The following is a 23,716-nucleotide window of genomic DNA, read 5'->3' on the forward strand; positions in this document are numbered from 1 at the left end:
TCTCACCGCAAAGTCCACACATAGTCTTCATAAATGTCTTAAAATAAAAACTAAAATTGAAATATTACAAATAATTCTAATGAATAGATGAAGTAGATTGAACAATAATTTTAAGTCACAATAAGTAACAAAGAATAATTGTCAATGATGGTTAATACATTGAGCTATCGCCTTTTTGCCAAAAAAATCATACATTTTAAGATGCAATCGCCAAATCTAATTAAATAGACGGGGTTGAGATATGTATAAAATATTATAATTCCTTTCAAACTATAAATTTTAACATACAACGTAGCCATTTTACATGTTTTTAACAAATAACATATTTAATCAAAGATTCAATATACTGTAGTAAAATCTATAGATTTGACAGAAGGCATCTATTTGAATATCATATATTTTAGTAAAGATCATTTTCAATCAAATGTAAATTTGGTACAACTAGCGTTGTCAAAAGGCTATTGTTAGGCTATTTAGTTAACTATATCATTAGAAAGCGCAAAATAATTTACGACACTCCTAATTCGTATTTGTCTACAGTAATTAAAGTTTGTATGAGATATGAGGGTACTCAAAATTTAACATATATTTACGATTTGGCATGCATTTGGTAGCGGTGGGTATTTCTAAAAAAAAAATACTACAATACAAATTGTGAGTATACAACATTGAAAAAATGTGATTTATTTCTAAATTAATTTGGTGAAAATATCTTCATTATTTACGTTGATATCGTATTTTGACTACTTTTATATTTACTTGTAATATTAAATTAATTACGTTGATGTGGGTATATATGAAAATTGTGAGTAATAAATCTAAAATTTGTCTCATCCTATTTTGACTTTTACAGTAATTTGCCGTAGTCAAGGTAGAGGGGACAGTTAAGTCAGTATTTGTCAATGTGCTCTTCCTAATATGTGCTTTTCTATCACTTCGCTAGTAGGTATTGTGCTGAGTCAAACACTACAGCTAATAAAGGACAAGTAGGATTTATTCACACTAGGATGCTGCGCCTCTCCCTTTCATAGGCTAGTAGTGTTACGCTGGTCTAGTAGTTCTAGTCTCAGTCTAGTTAACTTCTGAGAAACGTTTTAGAATAACGCGACTACAAGCTTTATTCCCCAAATGTTTGATTTTGTCTGTTGATGTTGTATGTGGTGGGGAGTGGTGGGTTGGAGACAGTATCTAGTGTTTGGGCGCGGCGAGTGCTGCGTGTGCGGCAGGTGGGGAGGGCAAGGTGACGGCAGGCAGAGGGTCGCGCCAGTACACGGCGTGCGAGAACTCGCCGCTCGGCTCGCACTGCGCCGGCGGGAACACCTGGTCCACCAGCACCGACATGTGCGAATACCTGATCAAATATACATACATTAATGATAAAATGATAAATATAATATAAATAAATTTGTATTTAATTATTAGGTTATGTAAAAGTTATAATCCAACACCAAAGTTATAGAAATAGTGTGTTTGCTGGCGGAATAGTATAGATGTATAAAGAGTTTGTTAGCATTAGTGGCTGTTTATGTATTTGACTAGTTTGTATGAAAGAGATGTAACACGTCTTTATTGAAAATACCAACACATAGACAGCCTCTGAGAGACAATTGACAGATAGACACACACACACACCAATGACAAGTCGATGATTACTGATCTTTATTAGTGGAAATTATAAGTTAAGTTATTTTGTCAGGCTCAAATGGAACTGATGATATCGCGGTCTCAAAGTGATAAGCCCCTATATTCATGCCAACAGGCTTACCGGGGGGGAGGGGGGATGCGGCGCGAACTAATCCAATATATATTTTTTTAATTAATCTAGTAAATCTATCGTCGCTAGCTTTTAACAACGTTATCACGTTTCATAGGCGGGAAGAAATCATCGACCATGTCACTTTGCACGTGGTAACTGAAATAGAAATAGCTCACTTATTACATTGTACGTTCGTTAATGTTAGCCATTCACACAAACATAATACACTATGACATACATACAAACATAGAATATATTATAATTTAGACTGGATATTACAAGTACATAGCAAGTAAAGATACATTTTTAAAACGCCTTGTTAAATTACACTTAGAAATACTTGCAATTACGAGTATTTACGTATGCAATAAACTTTACTCGTGAGCTTTCAATGTTTCAGGAATGTGCAATATGAAGGGTGCAGTCTCTATATATATTCTTAAGCATACAACTGGTTGGTGTAAGCAAAATATAAAGCATATTGTTATTTAATGAGAAAAGCTATTAGCTAACAAGGGTTTATAAGAAATAGCTATCGCGAGCGACTCCGTCCGCGCGGAATTAAATAACTTAATAATAAACTAAATAAACAATTTAATTCCAGACTATGTTTTACATTCATCAATATCTGTTGAGGCGTTCCGGAGATAACTTCAAACAAACATTCATCCATCCATCTAAATATTCGCATTTATAATATTAAGTAAGATATGGCCTGTAACAATCACAGCAAAATAAGCTAGGATTTGATGCCTGTATGGTTATTAATAATGATATAATTTTGTTGTTGTCTATGTTTCCATGTGTATGTATGAAGTTGTATAAACTTGTATGACAATGTATGTGTGTACTCACGTGGATTGGAATGTCTGCGTGAGCTCGTGCTTCAGCTCGCCCTTGTAGTTGATGGTGAAGATCCTCACGATGGGAATGCCCACAGCTTGGTAAGCGCATACGTCCTTTTAGAACAAATTTTTGTATTATATACCTTTAAATACCCAAGTGTTACATACACTTGTTAAGAGAAGCGGCTATTAATAATATATTTTTTTTAAATAATTTATGTAAATTGATGCACAATATTAATAAATCAAAGATCTCTGAGCAAAACATAACAACAATTAAAAAAAATAGTGCTTTAACTCACATTGACCCTGTTCCCGTATCCAGCATAGAAGGGGTTGGAGTTGTGAGGGAAGAGAGCCTTGATATCCGCGAGGCACTGGATCTTGAACTCTTCGGGCTTCTTCTCTATGACCTCGCGGTGGAAGGCGCGCAGCAGCGACGTGGGGTTCAGCAGCAGCGGTCCATCCGGCAGACACACCTCGCCCTGACGGATAGACCGCAGGTACTCGCGAGTCACCTGACACAACATACAAATATATATTAATTTAACTAACAAAAGACTCTATTTTATATGTGAGCAAAAGAAGCAGGGCACTCACCCTGGCTTGTCCTATGGCCCTCGCGGACAGGTAGAGCAGCTGGTAGCCGTTGTTCTTGATCTTTGTGAAGAGCTGTGCGACACCCGACTGCGCCCAGTCCTTGCCCACCAGCGGGAAGATGTGTCCCAGCACATCAGACCTACACACGAGGAAAACGTCAAGTTTTAAAGAGTTTTAATAAAAGTTTTGACATTACGTAAATTAATTAGAAAGTCCGAAAAAATAATATTTATAATAACTGTTTTTATGCGTTGTTAATAAGTAAAGTGATACTGTTAATATTGACTAGTATTTATGAACAGTCATTTAATATCGGTTATTTTTCATTGTAAGAAAGTCTATACGTGTAAGCGTGTACGTGCACGTATACGTATAATGCGTACGTCTGTTTGATGTACTCACTTGGTGATGGTGCCGTCAATGTCTGAGATGACGATCTTGTCGTCGTGCCGCCAGCGGAACACGTTGCACTTGCAGCGCGTCGTGCCCTGGTACGCCGTCGTCACGCTGAACACCATCTCGTTCATACCCTCGCGCAAGTTCAACTTTTTCTACAAATATATGTTTTTTTTTGAAAAAAAGCTTTATAAAACATGATAAACTTCATTCATAATCACTTTTTACTAAAAATCTTCGATTTTTAAACTGACAAAGAATAAAAAAAACATGAGTAATGGACGTATACATATGAAAAAAAAAATAGTTCCATATTATCTGTCTGGGTATAAAAAATTAAATATATATTTTTTGAATTAATTACAATTTGATCGGAGGAAAGTCGCAACGTTTTGCGGAATGTGGAATGACGTCTGGAAGGTTTCTGATGACTCTCCTGCTCCGAATCAGACGAACTTTGCTCCCTTTGATCATCTAAAACAAATATAACCTCATTTAAACATTATCAATGTTACTAGAAAACAACGACCTTACAAAACAGTTACTGGTATTTCCAATTAACATTCAACCAAAATGTGGTTAGCGATATTTTACCGTGTAAAATTAAATTGTACCTACATACTTCTAACCAAAACATATTTATAGAGCAGTTCGTAAAGACTTTTTGTAAACTGGCTGAAATATGAATTTTAAGAGATCAATAAAAGAGATGATGTAATAATAACGATGGGAAACCCAAAAATACATGATTAAGCAAAAAGAAGCGAAAATTTTTATTACCTTTAATATGTGTTTGTTTCGTAACTGGCAACACTTCTGCGACATCTTCAGTCGGGGTCAACTCTATGGGTTCTATGACGTCATTAATGTTAGTCTCTTCAGTATCCCTGTCTTGTTCCTCTCCCGGGGAGTCAATTTGATCCTCATTGATGGTCACTTTCAGCTCTTTAGCTGTGTCCGGTGCTTGCTGTGACACTGTGAGATCTTTGACAATTTCTTCTTTTGCTGGAGATGGTTCAGTTCTAGAGAATAGAACGTTTTTGTACAAATTAATTTACACGAAACGAAACTGAATATATTTTGTGAACACACAGAAGGATTTAAATAAGAATTTAATTTAATATTTTTTACTTTATTTTTATAAATCTAATTCTATTTTTTTTTCTGTACCTTATCTTACAAAATAATATGAAGATTATCGAATTAAAACAATTCTTTTGTTCTTTGTTTTAATCGACCGATTACAAATTACGATGATAATCGTATCCATTGACATAATCATTATTTGTATTTTTTTTAAATTATATTATCATTTATAACATACTACTTGTTTTACTTTGTTCAGAAAACATTAATTTTGTCGATTCATACCATCAAATATGTATCATTTTTAGTGAACGTTGACAATGCTGTAAATGTTAAAAAAAGTATTTACGTTCATATCATGACTAAACTTTTGGCATTTCAATTGGAGTGTTGCCAGTATCAACAACAAAACTATTATTATTAAAACCCTTATACTTCAAAAATAACAACATACACATTTATCATTATGAAAATTTTCATTATTGGCAATATGCAATAATACTTTATTTTTTTAATGGAATGATAAAGTTTTTGGCACATCGGAAATCATTAAATTATATATGTATGTATATTAAATATAAACGAGGAAAACGAGTCCTCACAAGATTTAATCCCTGCATAAAAAGCGTACTAAAAGCGTACACGTGGCCGCAGTTTTGCGCTAAAAGTACTAACATCTAAGCCCTTAGTCCCATCATGTCTTACCTCTTGGCTTCAGCGTTGGAGCGGCGCCAGCTCCACCAGGAGTAGGAGCGCGGCTTGGCGCCCGCCTCCGCGCTCTCGCCGCCTGCGCGTGCGCCGCCCTCCACCTCGCCCGCGCCCCCCACACCGCCCCCCACCTTGTCCAGCTCCTCTAGGATACGCTGTGCACGGAAAATTTGAATGTGGCAGGAGGTCAACATTGAGCAGTAAAGCAGAGGTTCTTCTACATTTGTTTATAATGACCAATAACTTTTTACAATTACATTTTAAAATTATGATAGCTCACTAGCGCCCTCCTATCCGATGTTAAGTGTCACGAGGTTCATTTGGTAACGTGGCTGCCTTGTTTTTGATTTTACGTCATTTTCTATGCCCATATAGGTTTTACATATTTTCTGACAGAAGTAACCGCGACATTAGCGACTCTATCAACGAGCCAGATATCCTCGTTTCACTATATTCAAGTTAATATCATTGATCTATTTCATACAATCAACTTTCTTGTTTTTAATGTGACACTATTTTTTATACTCAAGTGTCCGGTTCATTCGGGACGCATGATTGTATCGTGGTGGAGACGTGCAATATTTTACGTTCGGTTTGTTCAAATTTTCAGTGATAAAGTTACCACGCAACAAACACGAGCTTGATGTATAATTGACACGTGCTATATAGATATCATTTACTGATTTTAAAAACAAAAATGGAGATTACAAAAGTCAATGCACTATTGTTGACCACATCTATATTAAAATATGTGCATCTACGAGGCTACAATGTGTCTTATCACAACCCTAATAAATTATAAAAAAAATTACAGACTTAACCGTGTTATTTATAAGGAAAATTTTTAGTGAAGCAATCCGTTTCGCAGTTTCCTGTAAGAATGTCCAGATACCTTAGGCAGAGGTCGTCTAAAGGCGAGCAGGGAGAGTATGAGCAGGCCGGCACTGCGCCAGGGCAGCCGGCGCTCGCCCACGCGCACCTCCAGCCGCCCCTCCGCCAGCAGCGAGTCGCCGCGCGCGCAGAACTCCTCGAACGTCAGCGAGCGAGACACCGCGCCCTCGCGCAGGTACACTGACACCTGGCCCCTGAACATATGCAGCACATCATTTAACAGAGGCTTAGACAAAGGAGAAGAAGAAATCTTTAACCTAGCCTTTGGCAATCATTTATAAAAGATAACCTTAAATAAATGTATGTTAAAGATGGAGAGTTATAACGCATTCTACAAAACCTCTTAACAAAGTTGCTTTGACTTTATGCAATTTTGACTCAAATTAACATTTGGCAAATAAATTGAAATATTACGGATTGTTTCTCTTGTGTTCAACATTGATAAAATAGAAGTTGCAGTTCGTCTTTATTGCATTGAAGTAGCGATGACGTCAATTGCAACGTGTGAGAACATCGCGATTGCACAATTTCACTCAGTGAAATAAGATGCGATTGCATTTCGCTGAGTCATCCAGTCCGCATTTTAAACGAGAGATGTCTAAATAATATACAAGCTATCTTTGGTTTATTTCATGGTAGGAATTTGTAGACTAACTGGAAAGTCTATTTTCATCATTTCCAAGAAATATTCTATTAATTAAATTATTAATAGAAATATTTGTATTCTTAAGCATGCTAGACATTTTTTACCACTGAATATACTTACTTGCTCAGTATCTTGTCATCATCATCAGAGTCGATAGCTGGGGGTTCTAACGAGGTCGGGGACTGCGGCAGAGAGGGCCCATTCCCTGATTCATATTCCTCCTCTGTTGGACCCCCCGTTTGCGGAACAGCTCCACTTACTGCAAACACGGTTAACTTATAAACGATAAACTACTGCTAGTAAAAATGAATATTATTATGCCGTCCAAAATTAACGGCACCTCGCAATTTCGAACGAAACACGGCTGACTTCGAACCCCATAACAGCAAACCCCTGCTTATGTTCGCCTAATTTTGTCACAATTTTCGACATTAAGTTTACGTACGTACGTATTACAAAATAATTTATACGATACTTGAAAATTAAAAATAATGTATAAGGATAGACTGAAGTGTTCGTAAGGAAAATTGTTAACATTTTCCTTCCTCGTGCATCGCACGATTTATTAATCGACATAAACGAATATCTTTTAGACAACACCTATTTTTGTGTATCATTTTAGGTCATCAACTAGCACATCAAATTATTGATTAAATCGTATTTACGTTCGAATTTAAATTAACATTTAAAATGGCAGGTGGAGCAACCATTGACCTTTAAATGGCGAAGTCAACTGTTTTTATACGACCCTACAACAATGTAATGATATACGGAGTAATGCCAGAGCTACTGAATAATTACTTAAGGAGAAACACTATGTGTAACGTTAATGAAAATTATATGTTAGTGCTGCAATTTTAAATTTAATTTGAATAATGAATACATATGACTATTTATTTTTAACAAGAAAATAATGTATGTGAATCACAATTATTATAACATCCGGCTTGTTACTTAAAATGAATGAGTCAAATATGACTAAAATACTGATATCTTTTATAAAAAATTCTACAATTGATAGTACATACAGATCTACTTTATCATATTTGAATACATAACGAAAATCAAACAGATAAGACTATATTGTAAAATACTCAGAACTTGCTTTTGGTTTTTGCTTCGACTATTTAGATTTTCAAGTCCACTAACATGTGACCGTTTCTTAAACATCGTGGAGTAACTAACAATGAGATAGTGACAGTTTTAGTATAAAATATTCTAAAAGCAGCTTACCTGAGCGATACCTTTCCGTGTGATGTTTAGGAAAATAGAGATCGGGATCGACTTGTCCACGATCCAGGTCGTCAAGGTAAACCCCTTCTGTGGTCGCTTCGTTCGCATCCTTAGTGGACATGAAGCGGAACATGCCACTGAGAACTCCTCGTCTTCCTGGCCGCTCTTCATCAGAACTGAGCGGCTCAGCGTGCGAGGCGGGTGACGCTGGGGAAGCTGGTGATGCAGAGGATTCAGGGGATGCGGCACTCGCCCCTCTCAGTGGCGGCTCGGGCAGTTCCCCCCACCGCCAGGATTGTGACGACTTGTCGCCAGATGTGGCCCGCGACAGTTCCACTTCGGTGTCGGACTGCACGGGCGTGCCGCTCCGTGACCCCTTGCTGCACATTGTATTGTACGTTATTACTACGTCACTAATTAAAAAAAGAACTTACAGAATCCTACCAAATATTTTTTCTGTTTGTGAATAATTATCATGTGATTAATTAGACATTGATAATATATTTATGGAGGATTTCTTCAAATTGATTATAAATTAACTTAAAGATAATATTAATTGTAAATACGCCATAACAATACCATATCGAAATTTAATTTCAATTTAATTTTTTTTTTACTTTAATTCTGTTTAATAATTCACGTTGATAGTGAGTAGCATCTTAAGTAAGGAAGCAATTCTTCATCACAGACTAAAATATTGCGATGTTAAGTTTTTTGTACGACATATAATAGGCATTGTGCGATATATGGAAACAAAGTTAGTGCAAGTACGAGTATACACAAGCTATGCGTTAAAATATTCTGTTTTTAGAAAAATACATACTTTTATCTTTAACACCCTAAATACAGTTTAAACTACTTTATTTATTGATATTTGCATATTTTGTTCTGTTGATAACATAAAGCAATTCGAATAAGAGCGATAACTACAATATTAAGAGCGACATACTTTTGTTTTTAATTACTTGATTTTGTACATTACGTTTAGCAATAAAACAAATATTTTCTAAATACTTCCAATATACTCAATGATCCAATAGAGATTTAATGAAAGCTTATCAAAACCAAGTATACTTTTACACGATTTAATCATACAGTGTGAAGGTGATAGCAAGCGAGGCAAGTTTGTGAGGTTATGGTAGAACAATGTTTACGCATGTCTGGAGGCTGCGTGGACCTCGAACGCTGTATCTGACAACGCCAGTGGGATGCGGTTGTCTCCGTTTAGCTTCAAATTTGACATCTCTTCGCTGCAATCAACCCCAACTCAATCAACAAACATCCAACACACACTTTAAAAACACATCGTGGCCATGCAAGATTCAACTCACCTAAGCGCAGCTGCATTCGCTTCTGTGTCACTGAAGAAATTAATATCCGCGTTATTCTGAATGGAAGCGGGTTGAGAACTGCGCGGCTCCGAACTGGCGAGATCCGACTGACTCGAAACTGAGCTTGTCGATGATTTTCTTTGGTGCTTCTTCTTCGCGCTGACCTTCCTCGTCTTCTTTTTCTTCTTTCCGTTGCCGTTCTGTTTTACTTCTTCTTGATTAGCGGGCGCAGCGTCTATCGGACGGAAGTCGTTGTTAGCGCTTATCTTTTGTACCACCTGATTCGCTTCGCTTTGCGCTTCTCCGAGCTTTGTGGCTGCGAAAGTCTTCGGCTTCGCGTCGACCCAGTCTACCGAAACCTCGTCTAGGCCGTCCATTTCAAATAGAGCTTCATTTTCATTGTCATTTTTCGTTTCTTGAACATCTATAGTTTTAAGTTTACTTAAATTGGGTTTCTGCATAGTTTGTCCATCAGCTGTGTATCTAAACAAATAAAATTAAAACTATAAAAACATGCAATCTTAAATATAAAAGCATTGAAGATCGATGAATTTCTTAGTACACTATTATTGATGTCTTCTACTATTAATAAATAGGAGGACGCTGTTACGGTGGGTTGTTGGCTCAAGTGACTTTCTCCTATAAGCGGTAATGCTATTGGTAAATCATATCATAGCGCACTTGAGGACAATGGGGTAGCTTCTTGATATCATAAGTTTGCACAAAATGCCATTGTTTACTATTTACACAAGTCATATTGTTTATGTAAATCGCAAGCATTTGTCGCTGCATGCGATTCGACTAACTTTCTACTTTTAACAGCAGTTAAGTAGGAAGTAACGTAATCGATGGCTGTTGTCGCATTGAAAGAATAAATCGATCTTTTTTTTGTGCAAAAACCCGACTTGAGATTCTGTTAAATTTATGTCGCCTTGGTAGTATTTATTCTTTAGTTTTCCAGTTTAGTTTTTGCGGTAATTTAATTCTGTCAGTGTTGTAAAAGAGTAAATAGAAAACTTTGTATATTTTTGACACACTCGTCAATATATTTTAAGGCGACATCTACCAGTTACCAGTCTTAAGGCGCTTATCCTTACGTTCTTAGGTTAATCTTCAGTAGTGACTTACCGTCGCTTCGTGTAGTCCGAGGCCTGTCCGTGATCGGGCTCGACAGCAGAGAGGGAGTTTCTGCGGCGAGGCTCGTAGAGGTCGTCGAAGCGCGAGGCCGGTATGGGCGAGGTGGCGAGGTGCGCCGAGCACTCCGCCTCGTCTTCCCCGACCTCCTCTACAAAAAATGCTTCGCCCGACTCACCGAGCTTCATATGTATGTTCAGCTGCTCACCGTTCAACTCTAAATCGACCTGGGAAACATACATTTTATTGTAATGCTTTGTGGCATCGGTCATTTATATCTGCAAGTGTCTAGCGAGAATATAGAAGTGATCACTTTTTATTTTATTAAATATTTCAGCTCAACCTCTTATACTAAATAAAAATATAATACTCGTATATGCATAGAAGAAAAATAATATTTATAAAAAATTCAAAACAGTTAAAATTTTGCATAACATTTGCAAACATTTTTAAATAGACATTTATATTAAATCAATCACATTCAAGCTTATGTTATTGTAATAATATTTTGCACTTAAGAAAGGAGAAGAAACGTTGGACTAAAAAAACAAGATGAGAAATATTCGTGCCAATTTTTTGTAGGCATCGTTCCAATTTGCACGGCGAGTCGTATTGGACGTAGTTTTACTATTCCATTTTGGCAATCGTTTTCGCGCCAAAAAGTTTTACAGTACACCTAAAAGCATATCGTCTGCAAACCTTGGCATCTAAAATTTTATAAAAATACACAGAAATACATTTATAGCCTGTTTAATTTGCAAAAAAAAATCATAATTTTAAATTTAATGCACAATATATTACATCTTCCTTAACTTCTTATCATTCTTTGCAGCGAAATTGTAACCATCTCACGGTTAAATAAAATAAGACAGACATACTTCAAGCTAGCAAGATAACTCTTTCACTGCAGAACATTCTAGACACGTATGGACTATACGGTATGATTCCGGCGAGGCGAAGCGTCTACATTTCGCTCGGTCTCAGATCGTGTCTCGTACGACATATTACGTATACTTCTTAATATCGCAATCGGTTACACACGCTTCATTTATATGTAATTTACGAAATCGATGAACTCGTCTCGTCGACATCGTTTTAGATATTGGCATACCTTCTCAAATGGTCTAACAGAAAGGAAGTTTTTTTGTTGAAAGTATTCTATTTTAGAACGTTGTAAAATTATACAGTAATATGATCGTTGGTTAGGAAACAATTTACTGATATTTATCAACTCCATTGTCGGTATTTGAATCAAGAATAATTTTAAGATTACTCAAAAACAACAAACACACCTGAGAAGTTTTCGAAATTAATAAAATTCTTTACTTCGTTCTTCGATTTATAAAATACGTTCTTTTAACTAAAATGTTTGTAACATCTTTATAAACTCATTCGATCAGAATATTAATGTTTGCGAAAAACCATGTCCCTGACGCGACGCGACGGCGAGTTCTTGTGAGGTCGGTTCCTGTTCTATTTATACGTAGGTATGTCGGACATTGACAATGGATGCTCGTCGTAAAATTATTTACTATAGATAATTTCACTATTGATATTAACTTTAACATAGATTATGATGTTAAAACGCAATTAACATTACATGTGGACGCCATTTTAGAAAAAATCCAGGAGACCTTCCACCTTGAATGTGTCTAAATAAACTGGTTATTGTTCAATTTTGCCTTGTTCTATTATCATAATATTCGTACTAAGCATACTAATAAAAGATTTTAAAGCTATCTATAGATGCTGTCATTCTAAAATTGAATTGTAGCATGATAATGCAAAAAAATATTAAATTTAATAAATAAATAAGTTCAACGTTTTAAACCACCTTTGTATTTTTATCATATCTGTGTGAATTCGACTAATATAATAATTAACAAAGCGAACGATCACTGAACCTTCCCTGTATATTAATTTTTATTCTAAGTTAAAACCAACTTGTTACATATAATTCATATTTTAAATAAACAATACCATTTGTTGGAACCGGAAAAATTAATATGTAATTCTCATCAAAAGTTCTTCGCAAGCAGAGATTGCAATCATCTTCAAAATTTTATATAAATATGAAATCAAATAAATTTAAAATTTAAACGACGACGTCTGGCAACAAACAGAAATTTAATAAACTTCCGGCCAAAAGGATTAGTATCCAGGCCAGAAAATATTAATTAAATAAATAATAAAGTCATGTGATATTTTTCTACTATACTTGTTCAGAAAATTTATTAAATTGTATAAAATTCGTTAAAATAAGATAATAGTAAAACTGATGGCTATTTGGAGAACAACAGAATCTTATATAGTAACGGAGTTTATTAAAACGGTATATAAATACATTGGCTCTAACGAGCGCATAACCTAAATATGAAGTTGGAAGTAAAGACAATGCATCTTAATTCACTATTCATAATTTTATTTGAAAACATATTAAAGTGATCTCATCCCCAACTTAATAAAGACGCGTTTTCTTATTTGTCAAAAGAACAGTGGTTATTTTCATTACTAATCACGTGTCTTTGAAGTAGTCATATAATTAAATCTCTATTCTTAATTTAAAACCTGCACATTTATTTTGTATGTGCCTATAACTAACTAAAAAAACGCGTAATACAAAAGTTTTTTTACAATAACTATAAATCGTCTCTAGCAAATGATTACGTAACACTTAGCATTACTTGAGTGAACACGACAAAGTTATATGTGAACAGTTCATTAGCGGCGAATGGTAACGTGTTTTTATTCCATGTTAATGAGTAGACATTGATGTATGTTATAATCACAAAAAAATACATTCGAATCGTTTTTTTGTCGTTCTAACGATCGAGTTTGAGATTCGTTATTATTTAAAAAAGCAAACACTCACGTCTAATGACGATGATATCCGCTTTTTATTTTTGCAATACGCATCTAATTTTCAATAACATAGAATGCTATAAAAAGTTAACACACAACTTTCTGTACATGACATTGATGAATTCTTAAAGCCGCGTTCACATTTGCCTGACGTGTTGTGTCGTGATGCGTCAGAAAGGTATCGGTCTCATACAATTAATATGGTTGCGTGCACACTTCTCTGACGCAGTGTGTCGTGATGGCTTGTGTCATGTCGCGTCAGTAGCGATCCCGGTCCGCGTCAGTTGGGTGAGGTGCGGGGGACGGCGCAGCGACACGACACAGCGGGTCGGACTAGTGTGCACGCGCACGTGTCGTGTTGTGACGCGTCAGAAGGTATGGACGACGAGCTGATCCAGTACGTACGACAATATAAAGCGATTTATGATACAAAATGTAAACAATATAAGGATCAATCTATTAAAACTAAACTATCTTTTTGTATTTACTGGATGTATCCAATATCTTCTTCTCTTTTTTTATTTTATTAGAAGTGTTGCCAGTGCCAATAACTGCATATCTTCTTCATAATCTGAATCCGAATCGGATGATTCATGAAAAAACATTGCGAATGTGTAAACTCTCCGAGAGCTATAACGGAACTGATTAAAAATGCGTCATAACGCGTCACATAGATGTGAACAGTAGCCATCACGACAGAAAGCATCACGACACGACACGTCAGGCAAATGTGAATGCGGCTTAAGCCGCGTTCACATTTGCCTGACGTGTTGTGTCGTGATGCGTCAGAAAGGTATCGGTCTCATACAATTAATATGGTTGCGTGCACACTTCTCTGACGCAGTGTGTCGTGATGGCTTGTGTCATGTCGCGTCAGTAGCGATCCCGGTCCGCGTCAGTTGGGTGAGGTGCGGGGGACGGCGCAGCGACACGACACAGCGGGTCGGACTAGTGTGCACGCGCACGTGTCGTGTTGTGACGCGTCAGAAGGTATGGACGACGAGCTGATCGAGTACGTACGACAATATAAAGCGATTTATGATACAAAATGTAAACAATATAAGGATCAATCTATTAAAACTAAACTATCTTTTTGTATTTACTGGATGTATCCAATATCTTCTTCTCTTTTTTTATTTTATTAGAAGTGTTGCCAGTGCCAATAACTGCATATCTTCTTCATAATCTGAATCCGAATCGGATGATTCATGAAAAAACATTGCGAATGTGTAAACTCTCCGAGAGCTATAACGGAACTGATTAAAAATGCGTCATAACGCGTCACATAGATGTGAACAGTAGCCATCACGACAGAAAGCATCACGACACGACACGTCAGGCAAATGTGAATGCGGCTTAAGCCGCGTTCACATTTGCCTGACGTGTTGTGTCGTGATGCGTCAGAAAGGTATCGGTCTCATACAATTAATATGGTTGCGTGCACACTTCTCTGACGCAGTGTGTCGTGATGGCTTGTGTCGTGTCGCGTCAGTAGCGATCCCGGTCCGCGTCAGTTGGGTGAGGTGCGGGGGACGGCGCAGCGACACGACACAGCGGGTCGGACTAGTGTGCACGCGCACGTGTCGTGTTGTGACGCGTCAGAAGGTATGGACGACGAGCTGATCGAGTACGTACGACAATATAAAGCGATTTATGATACAAAATGTAAACAATATAAGGATCAATCTATTAAAACTAAACTATCTTTTTGTATTTACTGGATGTATCCAATATCTTCTTCTTTTTTTTGTTTTATTAGAAGTGTTGCCAGTGCCAATAACTGCATATCTTCTTCATAATCTGAATCCGAATCGGATGATTCATGAAAAAACATTGCGAATGTGTAAACTCTCCGAGAGCTATAACGGAACTGATTAAAAATGCGTCATAACGCGTCACATAGATGTGAACAGTAGCCATCACGACAGAAAGAATCACGACACGACACGTCAGGCAAATGTGAATGCGGCTTTACATTGTGGTACGGTCTGATTGTTTTAACGAAGATTATTTTTATTAATATTGATTTAACTTTCACCTGCATAGATGGCGTCCTAATCAACTTACATACTAAACTGTTGATATCAATAAACAATATCAACTGCAAAAAAAACAAGCATCCAATAATTAGTTGAGAAAAAAAAACATCCAACTCTCTCTAAGAATATGAATAAATCGACACTTCACTTTCCAAAATCAGGCAAACCGTTTGTTATAGGTCACATAGAAGAATATTGTAAACATTATATTCAAAGTAGGCCTAGTTAAAAGGTACTTACGACTTTGAACCTGGACCGAAGCACGCCCAGCTTGCCAAAGCGCACGTGGAATGGTGAGCAGGTGAAACTGCCGTCGGGTTGCTCCACAACCACGACGTCGATGGCGCCCGTCAGTGTTGCGCTGTTTATCTCATTGTAGAAATCGCGAAAGTTCGCGATGAACTTGCCGATATAGTTCATAGAATACATGGCGCTGAATGTCTACACTCGCATACACTACAAACAATCTGTCACTATCACTTAAAATACACTCAAATGTCAATGTTTCTGTTTGATCGTCTCACCGATTACCCCATTATGTATGTTTGCTTGAAGTTGAAAATATTAAAACTCCTGAAACAAAGAAATTACTATATAAAGAATGAGTTGTGAAAATTCAATATTATTCTCGCGGAAAAAAGATAAGCCCCTGCATAATTTAGCGATTATGTATCAGTGCTAAGTGCCTAAATCTTTTTTACAAGTAGAAAGCACAAACCTCACATTTATAAATATGAAACTTTTGCTAAAATCTTAATCTGCTTCTATTTTGTTAAATATGATAGCTTATATAAATTACATTTAAATTCCGATTAATTTTAATTCCTTTACAAAAGATACAAGAAGATTAATTATTATCTAGGACGATAAAAGGATTAACGAAAATTCTTAAATAATCAATTACAATTATATTTAAAAAACATTTATGCGATGAAATATTTATCTTTATCAAATAGTTATAAATTGTTATCTGTCATGACCGTATCACGGAATAAGGTCAAAATTTCCTGCGAGACGTAACAAATTACGCACAAAGCTGTGATAACAGAATGATGAACGTTGTGTTGCTTGTGCGTTTTCCTAAACACAATAAAATTGATAAGACAATACATATAAAACGAAACAAGTAAAAAATTTCTTGGCGGTACTCATTTTTGTTGAGTTCTTCATATAAGTATCTGTGCCTAGTTGTTTTATTTTTTTTACGACTCTTTTGCTATTCTGTTGTCTTTTATCTTGCACAGTAATGTAGTTATCAATTATTGTATAAAAATAGATTTAAGTATGAGATCTGATCAGCACTATTTATGAATAATGACCTACTTCTTACCTATTTTATCAAAAGGCACAAATTTAAATATCATTAAAAATAAATTTAAGGCAACCTTATAAATAAACTTCATAAACGTGGTAAATTCTTAGTGCGGTTTTAAAATTATTTACAGTTCGGTCATGGTCGCAGTGCAATATCTGCGCGCAATATCACACAGCTCCCTGTTAACGCCCGACAGTGACAAGTGGGTCCAATGCTCTAAATTCTTTATATGACGTCATCCCTCTTGTTTATATGCTTTATATATTCATACCTAAAAGTACCATTGTAAACACTGCTTACACTTTCAAAATAATCACAATCGCATCTTTACACCATCTGTTCAATGTATCGCTTATTTCCCTTTTGGCGTATACCAAAACTCTTTAAAATGTTTCCAAACAAATCAGTGGTGAGGAATGGAGTCGAGTCATTGCACTCGGCGTATCGGGCTTCGGGCAACATATACAGGATGTTGTTACACAACGTTGCACGCACCGCGCGAGATGCAAGCGCGAATAGCACTCGACTACCGACTGCTGACCCAGACGTAAAAACCTCAATTAGTAATGAAACTATCGTGCGTGTGCATCGTACAAATTGAGGTTATACTTACTGAAATCATATTTGTAAGTGGCGTTAGAATAAATTACAACTGCAACTGAACGCAACTTGATTACGAATCACTAAGTACACCAATGTAAATTAAGCAACGGAAATGAAATCATTTAAAGTATCTCACAAACTTGTAAAAATAGCTAAACGTTACTTTTTATGACAATCGCCTAGTTTGTGTATGAATTAAACTGTTCCTATATTGTAAAAAGGACCTCTGACTAGGGTTGCCAGGTCGCCAAACCGGACATTTGGGTAGAAAGGTCGGACATCCTATATTATTTAGGATTTTGTCTCAGTAGTAATAGGTGCACTCTCGTTTGGGAAATATAAAAAGCCTAACAAAAGCCAAAACCGTTTATTTTGGCCGGACACGCAATCAAAAAGCCTTACTATGTCCGGCTTTATCCGGACACCTGGCAACGCTACCTCTGACACGAATGAAAAGAGTTCATTTCCTTTCTTCCATAAGTCTTTTTGCACCTGTTTAGAAAGATAAATTTAGATACAAATGTTTATAGGTGAATACGGATGTAAGGCAAATGCCCGGATGTAACATAAAGTAAAATGATGAATGTATTGTGGTGCAATAGCGCAAATGTGTAAATATCATTTGTAAAAGCACGTGGCAGAGACATGCGTGACGACTGTCGCAAAAAGCGGACTCTGCCCCCGCTGTGCCGCCGGTCTCGACGGGAATACGTGTAGCTCGGACAATGACTAATTCACAAGAATAGCAAACAGATAAGTTGTATGCACATTTTATACAATTACATATTACAAATCATATGATATCATAGAAAACAATAAAACAATCATAATACTCTGTGACGCAACATGTTGGAAACGAATGAAGTCGATGTTTTTACTATCGTTGCAATGAAATCAAGATACACACTGTCTTAAGAAGGCTACAAAATGTAAAAACGTGTCGTCTCGTCAGCGCTTTAATATAAACAGTACACAATTACCGCGTCGAGAGACGTCTATCAAGACGTGAAAGAATATAATTACAGAGGCGAATGTATGTTATTGCATATTTTACTGTATAATATTCTGGGCTTCATTCACAAGCGAGTTGAGAAGGGCAGGTGTCCCTGGCTCATGCGTCAAATGTTTCAAGTGCCAAATTTTATTTTAGTCCCCAAGGATTTCAAGTTCAATGTGTTATGTGTCAGAGATCAAACAATACATATACAAGCATACACAATATAGCTAATTTCATTATTGTTTGCTCATTACCGCTCGAAATAGATTATAACAAAACTTTAAAAGAATTTAGGCAAAAATTAGGAAGCTTTTGGATTTAAAAACTTTTTTCGTACTATGATTTTACATTAGAACAGAGATATTGAGCACAGAAAGCTAAATGATTTTCAATAAATTTACGTTTAATTTTTTTACAGATACAAATGTCTAGCAGCTGGTTGCCACTGAACCAGACTAAATTGACCTTCACTTTATAATTCACGTAAAAAAACGACCCACATTTCATTGGGTTGTGGCCAAATGATTTAAAGAATTTAACAATTAAAAAAAAATCGCAAACCTCCTACGTAAAAGTTATCTTAGCAACTTGTATTGATACTTTATGATATACAGGTCGATACAAACCGTATTATACGATGGATTAAAAAAATGCCCGGATACATTTTATTTTAGCTAACGAGGCAGTGAAAACAACAATTAGCCTTCTTTCCATATCATCACGGATGAATTGTGTTGGAGTATATATCTAGTGAAACGTTGCAATAAAATGAAGTCTATTATAAGTAAGACAAAAAAAAGGCAACGATATGCCACAAAGAGGCGCATGAACCGGCCAACTGCCGCTTCTTTGTTGTGAACAAATAAAATAAATCGACAAGCCGACGTGTCAACTGTATGATAACATTGTAGCCTTGAAGGTGTGGACTACAGGCATATTACAAAACCGACCGTTGCGCCGGCATAATCTCGAACGTTAGTATATTTGCACCTTTTTATGTTCTAGAAACATTTGTATACGCAACTAAAAATATATCTTGGTAGTATTATTTGTACGACGAATAATCTCGTTAACCGTTGGTCTTCACTATGGACTGTTAAAACAACCTTCCAAAAGATATTACCTCTGTTTTTCATAGACAATGAGAGCCAATAGAAACCCACGGTATAAGAGAAAAATATTTAAAAATGTCCAGCGTTGAAAATTTATGTTTCTACTGTTTTTTTTTTTTATATAAGAGAAGGGGGCAAACGAGCGGCGCGAACACCGAAGTGATCATCGACGCCCAAAGTTAACAAACAAAGAGATAAGCAGTGTGAATGATTTTTTTTTGTTATTTGATACAATAGTAGAACAACGTTATTGTAATAAGAAAATGTCATTTATCCCACCACAGTTTTACATTAACGCCAGCGAATAAATATCAGAATTCCCTTCAAAATGGAAGCCGTACAGCAATGAAATTGTAATGATAAATATATATGGCATAGAATCAGATACAGTTGCGAGTATCTGCTAAGTTGCTGTCTTCAGCTTACACGTCCCCAACTAGTGGTTACAGACTATCTCAACTTAGGGATTCTTAGTCAACCACACTGGACTAGTGTAGTAACTGTCATCTCATTAAAGTAAACTTGGCATCAACTTAATCCTATGACATAACAAAACATACGATTACTCGTGTAGATGATTAATATAATTGAATTTGAATTGCCCTGTGCGTGTCGCTATTATACAAATACGTTAATACGAAAAATAAATATTTTCATGTAGAACAAATTACCATATCAACGCTATAACACAGCAACGTCTACTCTTTGTTTCTAATGGAAAACACGATGACTTCGGTTTAATTAATGTTTGGTATTTACGAACTGAAACAATTCATTACAACTTAGTAACAATATCGACAATCGTTCTAAAAAAATAAAGACGTTATTGAATTTTATTATTTGTGTAATAAATAAATAATCAAGTCTATAAACCTATAAAGTATTTAATCACGGTCTTGTACATTGTATAATATCAACTTACTCTAATTGAATTAGTGTCTCCATAACAGAATCAAGTTACACAACGAAATTATTAATTAAATTATTTATACAACAAAGATATTTGTCATTATTTATTCTGAGTTGCCTAATCATGTAAGAGCAATTAAAGTTATAAAAGGAAATAGGTACATTTCTTACGTGCCATTCATATGTTATGTTAGTAATTGGAAATGCGCCACCTTATGATTCATTTGTCAGTAATAACAAAAACAAATGACGTTCGACGATGGTGTTTATCTATTATCTTGTTTATTTCTTTGCTGTACAACCGCGTATTCGTTGAGCAACATGGTGCGTGTCTAATAAGTTACCGAAAACAATAAATATTTACTTTACAAAGACAAAATAATAATATTGTTTCCAAAAAGTAAATAAGTCTATAATACACAATATACAAAAATGGTATATGTACGTTTAGGTTTTTCCTAGGAGCAGACAGGACTTAATGTGCTTAGGATGAAAATGTTTGAAAGAGCATTAAATAAAATGAAAGAAAAATCGCGTGAATAATCACAGATATTTGTTGATACAATTGCAGCATTGTTGAATTAAAAGCATTGTATAAAACATATGCGAAGAAAGTTACATACCCAGAAAACAATAACCAATGTTGATCACTTAAAAACACAAAGTATAACAGTTATACTTCAGGAAAACTATTGAGGCTTAAAACGTTTTCAAAGTCGTGAAATATAAACCGTCATGAGATTTCCAATTAATTGTTCGTGAGGTAAAAACTTTGCGGTGCAAATGACGAAAGACGCGTGATTACTGTACTGAATACGTTGCTATACTGGCACGATCTAGTACTCAGTTGTGAGTTGCGACAGATTGTCGAGTGTAGTTCGAGTTTACACACCCACAACACAAGGAACGTTCAACGTGGTAGTGGTATCGTCGCGACTGCCACGGCCGCGGAGTGGCGTGATGTCGCACCACCTCGTTGCGAAAGTGCGTTCGGCATAAGGAAGTGTATGTCGCGTTTACAAAACGAATTATTCACATGTGACCCGATAACAGTTGACACACTGCGTATATGACCATCGGTAAACAGTGATAAATGTTTTAATCGCCGTATATACGAATTTAATTGTATAAACGTAATTGTCAAGCACGTCTTATGTAACATAATAAAATTAATAATAACACTTAAATCAATTTGATAAGAGTTTTGTCTTTAGCATTTTAACTCAATGTGTGCTTCACATCGCAGATTACGATTCTAGAACAAAGGAACAATGCTTAATTTAAATAAAAAAGAAATTAAACTTCAATATTGCTACCTAACAAGAGTCGTTCATCTTACTCTCTTTCGATGGAGTCGTATAACACCAGAAGTTTGACATTTCTAAAAAAAATTCATACATTTTCAATGTGGAACATCCAGTTTTAGCGCAAACATGACATCAAATAACTATGGCGTAATTAACTTTACGATGAAATTATTAAGCGGTTTCATTAATGGTGCCTTAGAATAATAAAAACTAAACACACTGCTGTTGTAAAATATTTTGCAAAATTTGTCCATGAATAAAAGTAGCTTATTTTACGCGAATTATTTAACTCCATTGTTTATTCTAAACATTTACAAATAAATTTGTTGCTAACCTTAACGCCTTTAAATTTTAGATTCAAATCCAAATGTCACTAAACCAGTTCTACAATTTAAAGATTAATTTGCTTTACAAATGGTATTTATACGAAATTAAATACGTGTTTGTATGTATTCACAGCCACCTTATTTGTCTAGCGATGGGTGTGTCGTGACGTAGCCTGTTGCGTATTATTTAAGACGTCAAGGTTACTCTTAAATTACCAACAGACTTCGAAATGCTTTGAACCGTAAAACGATTTACTAAAGGTCACAATTGCCTAGGCATCTACGTCGAAAGCTAGATGCGTATGCGCGTAAACAAAATGTTATCGTCCCGATGGCCTTCTATTAATGCACATTCTTACGATAACATTCTAATGCGGAGTTATCAGAAAAAAATACTTCTAATCAATATTTGAATATAATTTTTTTTATAAAATTAAAAATAAATTGAACATACTTGAAGTGTATCAGGAAGTAAAGAGAAAACTCAGTTCAGTGAAAGCTGGAAATCGCTCCACCGACAAGTCGGAAGAATTCTTAAATAATGATGAAGATTATATCTATACTAGCTATCGCCGGAAACTCGGACTGCGCCGGAAAAAGTAAAGAAGTGGCCTATGTGTTCTTCCACGCTACGTTCTACATAATATGCCAAATTTCAGCTAACAAACATCCATCCATACATCCAAACATTCGCATTTATAACATTCGTATGATTAACTTAATCGTACAATATACTCTACCTCGATATTCCAGGTGATGTGCATAAAATATTATAATATACAAGGTCAAATTATATTGAATGGAGAATTGATCCTTGAATTAACTTAAGCATTGAAAATAAAAAATATAGCGTATTTAAATCAATGTGATAATTAATGATATCTTGAAACTAAAAAGAAACCAAAAAAATACATTTTTCTTTAATGAATATTCTGAGAATAGTGGCATTTATACAAAAGATAATCTATTAAAAATATATTTCACGTACCATTACAACGTGACTGACAATGATCTAGACAAGAAAATACAAAAAATAACCAACTTGATAAATTATAATGATAAGAAATGTAAGTAATCTAAAATTCAAATTTGATACAATTTATTATATTGTTGTATATTTATCAATCTGTCCATAGAAAAGGTATTCGACTATATTTAAGAAAAAGACGAAGATATACAATAGACCAGAAAATAGATAATTACAATTCATAGACAATACATATAAAGAAAATTACCTCACTTTTTCAAGATTCATCTACCAAAACTTATAAAGAGGAAAGATTTGATTGTCTGTTTGTAAAGTAGTGTAAAGTCAGCTGTCCACAAACCTACATACCTAAAACAGACGTATTTAAAAAAACAACAGTTTTATTACAGGCCAAACCGTATTTTATACTGATATCCTTTCTCTGTGTAAATATTTTCAATGTCAAATGATAACAAATGTGATACAAATCTATAACTGTTTCATCAACCCGGAAGTTTGGACATTAAAAGTAATAAATATATTATTTCTAATACAAACGAGAGTTTTAACAAAGAAGGACCAATGATCAGAAAAGTCTGCCTCTATGGTGTGAATACTAACTTGGATACTTGATTGGTACACTAGCTTTTTCT

At 35.4% G+C, this 23,716-nt stretch overlaps 1 protein-coding gene across 4 annotated transcripts; it reads right to left on the reverse strand.

Moving 5' to 3' along the window:
• Positions 1-865: 865 nt before the first annotated feature.
• Positions 866-22,123, reverse strand: LOC106708947 (phosphatidate phosphatase LPIN2). 4 transcript variants are annotated; one of them, XM_045680790.1, is made up of 16 exons: positions 22,105-22,123; positions 15,768-16,100; positions 10,621-10,853; positions 9,493-9,975; positions 9,316-9,411; positions 8,162-8,541; positions 7,049-7,187; positions 6,284-6,476; positions 5,389-5,546; positions 4,378-4,619; positions 3,962-4,071; positions 3,604-3,752; positions 3,202-3,340; positions 2,904-3,119; positions 2,612-2,715; positions 866-1,351 (listed from the first exon to the last, which is right to left on the reverse strand). In XM_045680790.1, exons 2-16 carry the CDS (start codon positions 15,954-15,956, stop codon positions 1,189-1,191), a joined length of 2,994 nt encoding a protein of 997 aa, XP_045536746.1. In that variant the 5' UTR covers positions 15,957-16,100; positions 22,105-22,123; the 3' UTR covers positions 866-1,188. The 4 variants fall into 4 exon arrangements, with proteins under 4 accessions (XP_045536746.1, XP_045536740.1, XP_045536756.1 ...); XM_045680784.1 differs by lacking the exon at positions 22,105-22,123 and adding an exon at positions 21,087-21,629; XM_045680794.1 differs by lacking the exons at positions 866-1,351; positions 22,105-22,123 and adding exons at positions 1,456-1,912; positions 21,087-21,630.
• Positions 22,124-23,716: the final 1,593 nt, after the last annotated feature.

Source organism: Papilio machaon, chromosome 2 (genome assembly GCF_912999745.1).
Source record: "Papilio machaon chromosome 2, ilPapMach1.1, whole genome shotgun sequence".
Lineage (NCBI taxonomy): Eukaryota > Metazoa > Arthropoda > Insecta > Lepidoptera > Papilionidae > Papilio > Papilio machaon.

Bases quoted from the DNA above. Each gene is read 5' to 3' on its own strand.
- LOC106708947 (XM_045680790.1), bottom strand. From the start codon at position 15,956: ATGTATTCTATGAACTATATCGGCAAGTTCATCGCGAACTTTCGCGAT. The intron at 10,854-15,767 runs GTAAGTACCTTT...TATGTTTCCCAG, and splicing joins TTCGGTCCAGGTTCAAAGTC to GTCGATTTAGAGTTGAACGG. The intron at 5,547-6,283 runs GTATCTGGACAT...TTCCGTGCACAG, and splicing joins TTAGACGACCTCTGCCTAAG to CGTATCCTAGAGGAGCTGGA.